At 44.6% G+C, this 13535-nt stretch overlaps 1 protein-coding gene and 1 pseudogene across 1 annotated transcript; one reads left to right on the top strand and one right to left on the bottom strand.

Annotated features, from left to right (window-relative positions):
• Window positions 1-337: 337 nt before the first annotated feature.
• Window positions 338-3735, bottom strand: LOC132322670 (zinc finger protein 345-like). Its single transcript, XM_059837339.1, has 4 exons — window positions 3702-3735; window positions 3242-3316; window positions 600-2300; window positions 338-348 (listed from the first exon to the last, which is right to left on the bottom strand). Exons 1-4 carry the CDS (start codon window positions 3733-3735, stop codon window positions 338-340), a joined length of 1821 nt encoding a protein of 606 aa, XP_059693322.1.
• A 7240-nt stretch (window positions 3736-10975) lies between these two features.
• The window catches only part of LOC132322668 (zinc finger protein 850-like), a 10827-nt pseudogene continuing 8267 nt past the window's right edge, over window positions 10976-13535 (top strand).

The raw sequence follows: 13535 nt of genomic DNA, 5'->3' as shown, positions 1-13535 counted from the left end.
ATTCACCCCTAATTAATTAGAGATGGTTAATTAGCCGTGAGAATGGAACATGGTCAAACCCAGGGATGGATCCTTGGTCCCAGTTGGGCACTGGGAGCACTGGGAGCGCCAGAACCATGGAATGATGGGAATTCCTCATCTCCCCTCCTAATTAATGACAGGATTCGTCCCTAATTAATTAGAGATGGTTAATTAGCTCTCAGGACTCTATGAGACCAAGCCAAATTTGGGTTTTGGGTTGGCCAAGCCCAGTTGGGCACTGGGAGCACTGGGAGCACTGGGAACCCCCCGGCACCACCAGAATCCCCCTCATCTCTCCCCCCTCTAATTCCCCCAATCAATCAACCCCTAATTAACCCCCAGCCCTTAATTACCCACCGGAAACCCCGGGAACGCCCGGCCCGGCAACGCCAACGCCCAGGGCAGCTCCAACGGCGCCGGCACGGCCGAGGAGCCCGGGAACGCCGGGAAGGCCGAGGAGGAGGAGGAGGAGGAGGAGGAAGCAGCAGCAGCAAAAGAGGAAGAAGAAGAGGAGAAGGAAGAGGAGGAGGAGGAAGAGAAGGAGGAAGACGAGGAGGAGGAGGCGGCGCCGGCTTTGCCGTGGGTGCGGCGGTGCCGGTTGAGGTGCGAGCTGCGGCTGAAGCGCTTCCCGCACTCGCGGCACTCGTAGGGCTTCTCGCCGGTGTGGACGCGCCGGTGGATGGTGAGCTCGGAGCGCTGGATGAAGCTCTTGCCGCACTCGGAGCACTGGAAGGGTTTCTCGCCCAGGTGGATCCGTCGGTGCTTGATGAGGTTGGAGGAGACGCTGAAGCACTTCCCGCACTCCCGGCACGCGTAGGGTTTCTCGCCGGTGTGCATCCGGCGGTGCTTGGTGAGGTCGGATTTTTGGATGAAGCCTTTGGAGCAATCCTGGCACTTGTAGGGTTTCTCGCCCAGGTGGGTGCGTTGGTGCTTCACCAGGTTGGAGCGGACGCCGAAACTTTTGCCGCACTCGGCGCATTTGTAGGGTTTCTCGCCCGTGTGCATGCGGCGGTGCTTGGCCAGCGCCGAGTTCTGCCCGAAGCTTTTGCCGCACTCCGGGCACTCGAAGGGTTTCTCGCCCGTTTGGGTGCCTTGATCCTTCAAACTCAACCCCAAACTCAACCCCAAACTCGACCCCGAACCCAAATTTTCCCCGCACTCCTCGCATTTCTCCTCCCCCAAAATCCGGCACCGCTTCCGGAAGCTTCTCCCCGCTTTTTTCCCTTCGGTTTTGCCGCACTCCCGGCACGGCTCCCGGTGGATTTTCCGGTGCCGTTCCAAATGGGAACTTTGGGAGAAACTCTTGCCGCAGTCGACGCAACCGAAAGGTTTCTCCCCCATGTGGATGCGCTGGTGCCGATCCAGGTGGGAACTCCAGGAAAAGCTTTTCCCGCACTCCCGGCACTCGTAGGGTTTGCCGGCGGCGTGGCCGCGCCGGTGCTGCGCCAACGCCGCCGCCGCGCCGAACCCCTTCCCGCACTCGCCGCACTTGTGCGGTTTCTCCGCCGATTCCCGGCGAGTTTTGGCCATTTTGGGATTTTGGGGATTTTTGGGTGGTTCTGGCGCTCCCGCCCCGCACTCGGCGCAGCGCCCGCCCGCTCCCGCCGCGGCGTGAATCCGGCGATGCCGATCCAGGTGGGAACTCCAGGAGAAACTCTTCCCGCACTCGGCGCACTCGTAGGGTTTCTCGCCGGTGTGGATCCTCCGGTGGCGCTCCAGGTGGGAATTCCAGTTGAACCCTTTGCCGCAATCGCCGCACTTGTAGGGTTTCTCCTCCGAGTGAACCTTCTGGTGCTTCACCAACCCCGAACTCGCCGGGAAAACCTTCCCGCAGACCCCGCACCGGCACGGCGCCGCGCCGCCGTGGACGCGCCGGTGTTGGATGAACGCCGAGCCCACGCTGAAGGATTTCCCGCAATCGGGACATTTGTAGGGATTCTCGCCGGCGTGCCGGCGCCGGTGCGTCACCAAACTCGAGCTCAACCTGAAGCTCTTCCCGCACTCGGGGCATCCGTGAGGTCGTTCGGCGCCGCGCCGGCGTTTCGGCAGCGCCAAAGCTTTGCCGCAGTCGTGGCACCGGAAGTCGCGGCCTTGGAGCTTCTGGAATTTTCCGCGGCGTTTTTGGCACCGGCGGGGTTCCGCTCTCGGGATTTCCGAGGGGTTCGGAGGGGATTTGGGGTCGGGCGGCGCCGGCGGCGTTCCGGGGATTTCGGGTTTTTCCGGAGGGTTCGGCGGCCGAGATTCGGCGTCGTCGTCGCTCGGGGAGGGCGGGGCGGCGTCTGGAGGGGGGGACAAGGGGGGTTTGGTAGATTTTGGGGGTTTTTGGGGGATTTGGGGGGATTTTGGGGGATTTTGTGGTTTTGGGGGATTATGGGGTTTTGGGGGGTTTTTGGGGTCTTGGGGGGATTTGGGGTTTTGGGGGAGATTTGGGATTTTGGGGGGTTTTGGGGGAGTTTTGGGATTTTGGGGGGTTTTTGGGGTCTTAGGGGGATTTGGGGTTTTGGGGGAGTTTTGGGATTTTGGGGGGTTTTGGGGTTTTGGGGGAGTTTTGGGATTTTGGGGGGTTTTTGGGGTTTTGGGGGGTTTGAGGTCTTGGGGGACTTTTGGGGAATTTGGGGATTTTGGGGTCTTGGAGGTGTTTGGGGTCATGGGGGGATTTGGGGATTTTGAGGGGCTTTGAGGGGTTTTGGGAATTTTGGGGGGATTTGGGGATTTTGGGAAACTTTGAGGTCTTTGAGGGGTTCTGAGATTTTTGGGGCTTTCGGGTCTTGGAGAGGTTTGGGGGTCTTAGAGGGACTTTGGGGGATTTTGGGGAGTTTGGGGTCTTGGGAGGTTTTTGGGGTCTTGGGGGGATTTGGGGTTTTGGGGATCTTTGGGGGATTTAGGTGTTGCTTTGGCCAACTGGAAGAGTCCAACCATGCCCAAGGTTGGGTTGGCCAACTGGAAGAGCCCAACCCTTGACTGGGTTGACCAACCAAGGTCTTGGTTGGGTTGGCCAGCTGGAAGAGCCCAACCCACTCATGGTTGGATTGACCAACCAGAGAATCCAAGCCCTCTCTTGGTTGGGTTGGCCAACTGGAAGAGCCCAACCAAGGTCTTGACTGGGTTGACCAACCGAGGTCTTGGTTGGGTTGGCCAACTGGAAGAGCCCAACCCACTCATGGCTGCGTTGACCAACTGGAAGACCCAACCCCCTCTTGGCCACGCCCCGTTGACTCACCGGCGCCGAGGCCGCGTCTCCGGTGCGATTCGGCGAAGGCGGTGATCCGCGGCCAGCTGATGGCGATCTCCTCGGCTTTTTGGGGCAAAAATTGGGAATTTTGGGGAATTTCGGTGAATTTGGGGAATTTCCAGAGTGGATTTTCCCACCCCCGGCTCCGTTTTGGGGTGAAACCCCCAAATTTTGGGCAAATTTTGGTGATTTTTGGGTGAACAACCCCAGAAAATTGGGGTTTTAATTCCGATTTTTTTAATTAAACCCAATTAATTTTGGGGTTAAACACGAAAGAATTGGATCCCAAATTAAGGAGAAAAATCCCCAAAATCTGGGGTTTTAACCAAGGAAAAAACGGCCAAAATTGAGGTTTTAATTCCGATTTTTTAATTAATTTCAATTAATTTGAGTTTTTGGGGGGGTTAATTAATGAATTTGTTCCTAATTAAGGGAATTTGGGTCTTACCCAAGGAAATGACGCTCTCGTAGCTCTCCTGCATCTCGTCCCGGAGTTTTTTTGGGGGAAAAAAATCCCAAATTCCCGAAATTCCGACGGATTTCGGGATCCTGGGGGAGAGAAAAATTCTTAAATTTGGGGGTTTTTAATGTTTTGGATTTTTTAGGGAATTTTGGGGATTTTTTGGGGAATTTTGGGGGGATTTAAAGAGAATTTTTGGGGATTTTTAGGAGGTTTTAGGGGAATTTTTGGGGACTTTTTAGGGATTTTTAAGGGAATTTTTGGGGATTTTTTGGGGGATTTTAAAGGGAATTTTGGGGGGATTTAAAGAGAATTCTTCGAGATTTTTAGGAGTTTTTAGGGGAATTTTTTGGGGAATTTTTAGGGATTTTTAAGGGAATTTTTGGGGATTTTTTGGGGGATTTTAAAGGGAATTTTGGGGGGATTTAAAGAGAATTTTTAGGGAATTTTGGGGGAGTTTTTAGGGATTTTTTGGGGATTTTTAGGTAATTTTGGGGGCAATTAAACAGAATTTTTAGGGAATTTTGGGGGAGTTTTAAGGGGGATTTTTTTGGGGAATTTTAAGGGAATTTTTTTTTTTTAGGGATTTTTTGGGGAATTTTTTAGGAAGTTGGGGGCAATTTTTAGGGATTTTTTGGGAATTTTGGGGGTATTTTTTGGGAATTTATGACGATTTTTAAGGGAATTTTGGGGGAATTTAAAGGGAATTTTTGGGGATTTTTAAAGAAGTTTTGGGGTTTTTTTAGGGATTTTTCAAAGAAAGTTTTTGGATTTGGGGGGGGAATTTTGGGGGCATTTTAGGGGAATTTTAGGGAATATTTAGGGAATTTTGGGTGATTTTTAGGGTTTTTTAAAGGGAGTTTTTGGGGATTTTTTAATATTTTTGGGGGGAATTTTTAGGGGATTTTTGGGGATTTTTTGGGAATTTGGGGGAGATTTTTATTTTTAATTTTAGGGGGAAATTTGGGGGATTTTTAGGGGATTATTGGTGATTTTTTGGGATTTTTAAAGGGAATTTTTGGGGGATTTTCAGGGAATTTTGGGGGTTCAGGGCTGGGGAAAAGAGGAATTTTAGGGAAGGACCCCCCCAAAAAAAATTCCCACCTTAATTCCCACCCAAATCCAGATTTTTTGGAATTTTGGGAAAGGTTTCAAGAAGGGTTTGGGGTTTTCATGGAATAAAAACTAAAAAAAAAAAAGCCGGGAATGAAGGGGTTAAAAAATGGGAATTTTAAAGGAGGGGGGGGGGGTGGAAATGAAGGAAATAAAAATGTTAAAAATGGGGAAAAAAGGGGAAAAAACGGGGCGGAAATGGGAGGAAAAATGGGAGGAGAAGGGGGGGGAAATGGGGGAAAAAATGGGAAAAATGGGAAAAAAAAAAGGGGGGGAAAATCCGGGATGAAAACCGGGATAAAAACAAAGAAAAAGGGAAAAAAATCGAGGGGGAAAAAGGCTGAAAATCGCGGTAAAAATGGGAAAAAATGGGGAAAAATGAGGAAAAAAAATGAGAAAAATGGAGGAGGGGCTCGGCCGGGATGCGAGGAGGGAGAAAAAGGAGGAGAAAAAGACAAAAAAAGCGGAATTTTGGGGTAAAAAAAGCGGATTCGGAGCGGGAAAAACCGGGATTTTGAGGGTTAAAAAGCGAGGGGGGATTGTGGGAAAAAAATCCGGATTTTAAAAAATTTTAATTAATTTTTTTGGGGTGATTTGGGCGCGGTCGGGAAGGGATAAATGGAATTTTTTGGGGGAGGGATAAAAAAAGGGATTTTGGGGTGGTTTTGTTACCTGGATGCCGGAGGAAAAGCTGGAGGAGGTGGAGGGGGATAAAATTTAAAAAAAAAATGGAATTTTTTGGGGGGGAAAAAAGGGTGGAAAAAAAAAATAAAAATTAATTAAATAAATTAAAATTTAAAAAAAAAAAAAAGAGAAGGGGGGAGGGGAGGGTGTTGCACGTCGGCTCCGTGAGCGCCGAACACACAGGAAGGGGTTGGAGCTTAAAAAAAAAAAAAAAATTAATCGGGGGGAAAAAAAAAAAAAAGAAAAGGTGAAAAAAAGGAAATAAAAAAAGGGCGAAAAATCCGGGAAATCGGGGGAAAAAAATAGGGAAGGCGGAGGGGGAAAAATGGGGGGAAAAAGGGGAAAAAATGGGGGTGGGGGAGGGGAGGGTTGGGGGTTTGGGGTGGGGGAGGGGAGGGGGAGAAGCGGCGGATTTGGGGTGGGGGAGGGGAAATTTGGGGGGGGAAATTGGGGATTTTGGGGGCGGGATGGGGGGGGAAAAAATGGGGGTTTGGGGGCGGGTGGGTGGGGGGGAAATGGGGGAGTTTGGGGGAAAAATCGGATTTTTTGGTGTTTTATGGAGGGGGGAATTCGGGATTTATTTGGGGGAAAAATCGGATTTTTTGGTCTTTAATTAAGGGGAAAATTGGGGATTTGTTTGGGGAAAAATCGGATTTTTGGGGGGGTTTATTAAGGGGAAAATGGGGGGATTTATTTGAGGAAAAAGTCGGATTTTTTTGGGTTTTATGGAAGGGAAAATTGGGGATTTATTTGGGGAAAAATCGGATTTTTTGGTCTTTAAATAAGGGGAAAATTGGGGATTTATTTGGGGAAAAAATCGGATTTTTTGGTCTTTAAATAAGGGGAAAATTGGGGATTTGTTTGGGGAAAAAATCGGATTTTTGGGGGGGTTTATTAAGGGGAAAATTGGGGATTTATTTGGGGAAAAAATCGGATTTTTTGGGGGTTTATTAAGAGGAAAATTGGGGATTTATTTGGGGAAAAAATCGGATTTTTTTGGGGTTTTATGGAGGGGGAAATTGGGGATTTATTTGGGGAAAAAACCGGATTTTTTTGGGTTTTATTGAGGGGGGAATTGAGGTTTTTGGGGGGGTTTATTTGGGGAAAAAATTCTGATTTTTTGGGGTTTTATGGAGGGGAAAATTGGGGATTTTGGGGGGTGGATTTAGGGAAAAATTCTGATTTTTTTGGTCTTTAATTAAGGGGAAAATTGGGGATTTGTTTGGGGAAAAAATCGGATTTTTGGGGGGTTTTATTAAGGGGAAAATTGGGGATTTATTTGGGGAAAAAATCGGAATTTTTGGTCTTTAATTAAGGGGAAAATTGGGGATTTATTTGGGTAAAAAATCGGATTTTTGGGGGGTTTATTAAGGGGAAAATTGGGGATTTATTTGGGGAAAAAATCGGATTTTTTGGGGGTTTATTAAGAGGAAAATTGGGGATTTATTTGGGGAAAAAAACCGGATTTTTTTGGGTTTTATTGAGGGGGGAATTGAGGTTTTTGGGGGGTTTTATTTGGGGAAAAATTCTGATTTTTTGGGGTTTTATGGAGGGGAAAATTGGGGATTTTGGGGGGTGGATTTGGGGAAAAAATTCTGATTTTTTTGGTCTTTAAATAAGGGGAAAATTGGGGATTTATTTGGGGAAAAAATCGGATTTTTTGGGTTTTATGGAGGGGAAAATTGCGGATTTATTTGGGGAAAAAATCGGATTTTTTTGGGTTTTATGGAGGGGGGAATTGAGGTTTTTGGGGGGGTTTTATTTGGGGGAAAAATCGGATTTTTTGGTCTTTATATAAGGGTAAAATTGTGGATTTGTTTGGGGAAAAAATCGGATTTTTTGGTCTTTAAATAAGGGGAAAATTGGGGATTTGTTTGGGGAAAAAATCGGATTTTTTGGGGTTTTATGGAGGGGAAAATTGGGGATTTTGGGGGGTGGATTTAGGGAAAAATTCTGATTTTTTTGGTCTTTAATTAGTGGAAAAAATTAGGATTTAGGGTCGTTAATTAGAGGAAAAATTGGGGGTTTGGGGTTGTTAATTAATGGAAAAATTGGGGTCCTTAATTAAGGGAAAATTAGGGATTTTGGGGTTTTTAATTGAGGTGGAAATTGGGATTTTTTTGAGCTTTATTAAGGGAAAAAATCGGATTTTTTGGGGGGCTTTATTAAGGGAAAAAATCTGATTTTTTGGGGGGCTTTATTAAGGGGAAAATTGGGATTTTTGAATCATTAATTAAGGGGAAAATTGGGATTTTTTTTGTCATTAATTAATGGAAAAAAAGGGGATTTTGGGGTCTTTAATTCCTGGATTTTTATTTTCCTTTTTTGGGATTTTCCAGGGTCCCCGAGCGGGCGATGGATCCCTGGGGGGAGGAGGAGGAGGAGGAGGAGGAAGAGCCCGAGGTGATTTTTGGGGATGAGGGGGAGGAAGATCCCTTCGAGCCCGACGGGATCCAGGGTAAGTTTGGGAAGGGGAAAATCCCAAAAAATCCCATTCAAAAATCCCAAAAAACCCATTAAAAAATCCCAAAAATCCCATTAAATAATCCCAAAAATCCCATTAAAAAATCCCAAAAATCCCATTAAAAAATCCCAACAATCCCATTAAAAATCCCCCAAGTCCCACCCAAAAAATCCCAAAATCCCATTAAAAAATCCCCCAAGTCCCACCCAAAAAATCCCAAAAATCCCATTAAAAAATCCTCCAAATCCCATTAAAAAATCCTCCAAATCCCATTAAAAAATTCCCAAAATCCCACCAAAAAAATCCCAAAATCACATTAAAAAATCCCAAAAATCCCATTAAAAAATCCCAAAATCCCATTCAAAAATCCCAGAAAACCCATTAAAAAATCCCAAAAATCCCATTAAAAAATCCCAAAAATCCCATTAAAAAATCCAAAAATCCCATTAAAAATCCCCCAAGTCCCACCCAAAAAATCCCAAAAATCCATTAAAAAATCCCAAAATCCCATTAAAAAATCCTCCAAATCCCATTAAAAAATTCCCAAAATCCCACCAAAAAAATCCCAAAAATCACATAAAAAATCCCAAAATTCCCATTAAAAATCCCATTTACAAAATCCCTCAAATCCCACCAAAATTCCAAAATCCCATTAAAATCCCCCAAATCCCATTAAAAAATCCCATTAAAAATCCCATTTAAAAATCAAAAAAATCCCATTAAAAAATCCCAAAAATCCCATTTAAAAATCAAAAAAATCCCATAAAAAAAAAAAAAATCCCATTAAAAAATCCCCAAAATCCCACCAAAAAAAAATCCCCAAAATCACATTAAAAAATTCCAAAATTCCCATTTAAAAATCCCCAAAATCCAATTCAAAAATCCCCAAAAATCCATTAAAAATCCCATTAAAAATCCCAACATCCTGCCAAAAAATCCCAAAATCCCACTAAAAATCCCAAAATTCCCATTAAAATCCCATTAAAAATCCCCAAAATCCCATTAAAAAAATCCCCACAATTCCACCAAAAAAATCCAAAAATCCCATTAAAAATCCCAAAAAATCCCATTTAAAAATCCCAAAAATCCTTTTAAAATATCCCAAAAATCCCAATAAAAATCCCATTTAAAAATCCCAAAAAATCCCATTAAAAATCCTCAAAATCCCATTAATAAATCCCATAAATCCCATTTAAAAATCCCATTTAAAAAATCCTCCAAATCCCACCCAAAAAATCCAAATTCCAATTCAATAAATAAATCCCATAAATCCAATAAAATAAATCCCATAAATCCAATAAAACAAATTCCAAAAATCCATTAAAAAATCCCAAAAATCCCATTAAAAAATCCCAATAAAAATCCCATTTAAAAATCCCAAAAATCCTTTTAAAAATATCCCAAAAATCCCAATAAAAATCCCATTTAAAAATCCCAAATAATCCCATTAAAAATCCCATAAATTCTGTTTCAAAAAGCCTATAAATCCCATAAATAAGTCCCATAAATCCCATTTAAAAATAAAAAAAAATCCCATTTAAAAATCCCAAAAATCCTATTAAAAAATCCCAAAAATCCCATTTAAAAATCCCCCAAAATCCCAATAAAAATCCCGTTACAAAATCCCCAAAATCCCATAAAAAATCCCCAAAAATCCCATTTAAAAATCCTATAAATCACATTAAAAATCCATAAATTCTATTTTAAAAATCCTATAAATCCCATAAATAAATCCCATAAATCCCATTAAAAATTCCCATTAAATAAATCCCCAGAATCCCATTAAAAAAATCCCAAAATTCCCATTTAAAAATCCCCAAAATCCAATTTAAAAAATCCCAAAAATCCCATTAAAAAATCCCATTAAAAATCCCAAAAATTCTATATAAAAAAATCCTAAAAATCCCAAAAATCCCATTAAAAAGTCCCATTAAAAATCCCAAAAATCCCATTTTAAAAATCCCAAAAATCCTATTAATAAATCCCATATATCCCACTAAAAAATCTCATAAAACCCATTAAAAAATCTCATTTAAAATCCCATAAATAAATCCTAAATATCCAATTTAAAAATCCCATAACTGGGGACAAATCCTGTTAAAAAAAGGGGACAAATCCCACAAAAAATGGGGAAAATTCACATAAAAAATGGGGAAAAATCCCATAAAAAATGGGGGGAAATTCACATTAAAAATGGGGATACATCCCATTAGAAATGGGGGAAATTCCACAAAAAAATTCGGAAAATTCACATAAAAAATGGGGGAAATTCCATAATAAATGGGAAGAAATCCCACAAAAAATGGGGGAAATTCCACAAAAAATGGGGACAAATCCCACTAAAAATGGGGATAAATCCCATAAAAATTAAGGAAAATTCCACAAAAAATTGGGATAAATCCCACCAAAAAATTGGAAAAATTCACATTAAAAATGGGGACAAATCCAAAAAAAAATGGGGACAAATCCCATAAAAAATGGTGATAAATCTCATAAAAAATGGGGACAAATCCCATAAAAAATGGGGAAAATTCCACAAAAAATTGAGAAAATTCACATTAAAAATGGGGATAAATCCCCAAAAAACTTGGGGACAAATCCTATAAAAAATGGGGAAAATTCCACAAAAAATTGGGAAAATTCCACCAAAAAAAGGGAAAATTCACATTAACAATTGGGAAAATTCACATAAAAATAGGGAAAGTTCACATAAAAAATGGGGATAAATGCCATGAAAATTGGGGCAAAAATCTAGAAAAAAAATGGGAAAATTCACATAAAAAATGGGGATAAATCCCATTTAAAAATGGGAAAATTCACATAAAAAATGGGGATAAATCTCATAAAAAATGGGGAGAAATCCCACAAAAAATGGGGCAAAAATCCACAAAAAATTGGGAAAATTCACATAAAAAATGGGGATAAATCCCATTAAAATGGGGAGAAAACCCACAAAAAATTGGGAAATTCACATAAAAAATGGGGATGAATCCAAATAAAAATGGGGCAAAAATCCACAAAAAATTGGGAAAATTCACATAAAAAATGGGGATAAATCCCATTAAAAATGGGGCAAAAATCCACAAAAAATTGGGAAAATTCACATAAAAAATGGGGAGAAATCCCACCAAAAATGGGGCAAAAATCCACAAAAAATTGGGAAAATTCACATAAAAAATGGGGATAAATCCCATTAAAAATGGGGAGAAAACCCACAAAAAATTGGGAAAATTCACATAAAAAATGGGGAGAAATCCCACCAAAAATGGGGCAAAAATCCACAAAAAATTGGGAAAATTCACATAAAAAATGGGGATAAATCCCATTAAAAATGGGGCAAAAATCCACAAAAAATTGAGGAAATTCACATAAAAATGGGGAGAAATCCCACCAAAAATGGGGCAAAAATCCACAAAAAATTGGGAAAATTCACATAAAAATGGGGAAAAATCCCTTAAAAAATGGGGAAAATTCCTGAAAAAAATTGGGAAAATTCCAATAAAAAATGGGAATAATTCCACCAAAAATTGTGGAAAATCCCATTAAAAAATGGGGGAAAATTCCAGAAAAAATGGAAAAAAAATCCCCAAAATTCCCAATTTCCCCCCAGGACCCACCGACTCCACCCAACCTCGACGGCGGCTCCGGAAATTCTGGAATTGGATCCCGGCTCCCTCTTCCCGGAGCCCTCGGAGCGCGGCGGCGCCGGCGGCGCCGAAACGTTCCGCTGGACCGTGGTGCAACAAATCGACCCCGGCGCGGCGCCGTCGTCGTCGAAAAGTCACCAAAAATCGCCGAAATCGCCCAATTTCTCCAACTTCAAGAGCATCATCGTCCTCCAGAAGAGCTACGAGTGCTCCGAGTGCGGAAAGAGCTTCAGCTGCAGCTCCCATTTTTCCAAACACCGCCGGACTCACACCGGAGAGAAACCGTTCCGGTGTTTCCACTGCGGGAAGAGCTTCAACGTCTCGTCCAACCTCTACCGGCACCAACGCGGCCACGGCGGCGCCGAAACGACGGCGGATAAACCTCGAGGGTTCCTTACCGGTGCCAAGAGTGCGGGAAGAGCTTCCGGCGGAATAAAGAGTTGGCCACTCACCAACGGCTCCACACCGGGAATTTGCCCTTCCAGTGCGGCGATTGCGGCAAGAGTTTCTCCTGGAGCTCCCACTGGCTGCGGCACCAACGGATTCACACCGGCGAGAAACCCTACGAGTGCGCCGAGTGCGGGAAGAGTTTCTCCAGGAGTTCTCACCTCTACCGGCACCAACGCGGCCACGCCGGCGGGCGCTCGTACATCTGCACCTACTGCGGGCGGAGTTTCGGCAGCATCCTCCATTTCGAGCGCCACCAAGGCACCCACACCGGCGTCCGGCCCTACAAGTGCTCGCTGTGCCGGAAGAGTTTCGGCGACGCGCCGGCGTTGGTGAAGCACCAACGGGTTCACCTGGCGGAAGGCCGGCGCGGTGCGAGGAGTGCGGCAAAACCTTCGGGGCCCGGGCGCAGCTGGCGCGGCACCGGCGCAGCTTCCACGGCGCCGGCGGTGCCGAGAAGCCGTACCGGTGCCGGGATTGCGGGAAGAGTTTCTCCTGGAGTTCCCACTGGGAGAGGCACCAACGGATTCACACCGGCGAGAAACCCTACGAGTGCGCCGAGTGCGGGAAGAGTTTCGGGAGGACGTCGCATCTTTACCGGCACCAGCGGACGCACGCCGGCGGGGCGGCCCCACGTCTGCGGCGAGTGCGGGAAGAGTTTCAACTCCACCCTCCACTTCCAGAAGCATCTGAGGGCGCACGGGGCCCGGGCACGGAAAAGTTGCGGGGAGGGCGGGAAGGCGCTCGCGGAGGCGGCGGCGTTGGCCGAGCGTCAACGGGGTGGTGAGGAGACCCAAAAAAGTGGGAGATCCTCGGGTGATTCGTCAACGTTGGCCAAGCATCAACGGGTCCATGAGGAGACCCAAAAAAGTGGGAGATCTTTGGATGAATCCCAAAAAACCTGCTCAGAATGCGGGAAAACCTTTGGAGATCCTTCGTCGTTGGCCAAGCATCAACGGGTTCATGAGGAGACCCAAAAAATTGGGAAATCTTTGGATGAATGCCAAAAATCCTGCTCAGAATGTGGGAAAACCTTCTTGGATCCGTCGGCGTTGGCCAAGCATCAACGAGTTCATGAGGAGACCCAAAAAAGTGGGAGATCTTTGGATGAATCCCCAAAAATTGGGAGATCCGTAGATGAATCCCAAGAAATTTGCTCCAAATGTGGAAAAACCTTTGGAGATCCTTCAACGTTGGCCAAGCATCAACGGGTTCATGAGGAGACACAAAAAAGTGGGAGATCTTTGGATGAATGCCAAAAAACCTGCTCAGAATGTGGGAAAACCTTTGGAGATCCTTCATCGTTGGCCAAGCATCAACGGGTCCATGAGGAGACCCAAAAAATTGGGAAATCTTTGGAGGAATCTCCAAAAATTGGGAAATCTTTGGCTGAATCCCAAAAAATTGGGAAATCTTTGGCGGAATCCCCAAAAATTGGGAGATCCGTGGATGAATCCCAAGAAATTT

This window comes from Haemorhous mexicanus, assembly GCF_027477595.1.
Source record: "Haemorhous mexicanus isolate bHaeMex1 chromosome 32 unlocalized genomic scaffold, bHaeMex1.pri SUPER_32_unloc_2, whole genome shotgun sequence".
NCBI lineage: Eukaryota > Metazoa > Chordata > Aves > Passeriformes > Fringillidae > Haemorhous > Haemorhous mexicanus.
The sequence above is the reverse complement of the archived record's forward strand: the minus strand, read 5'-3'. Positions and strand labels throughout refer to the sequence as shown.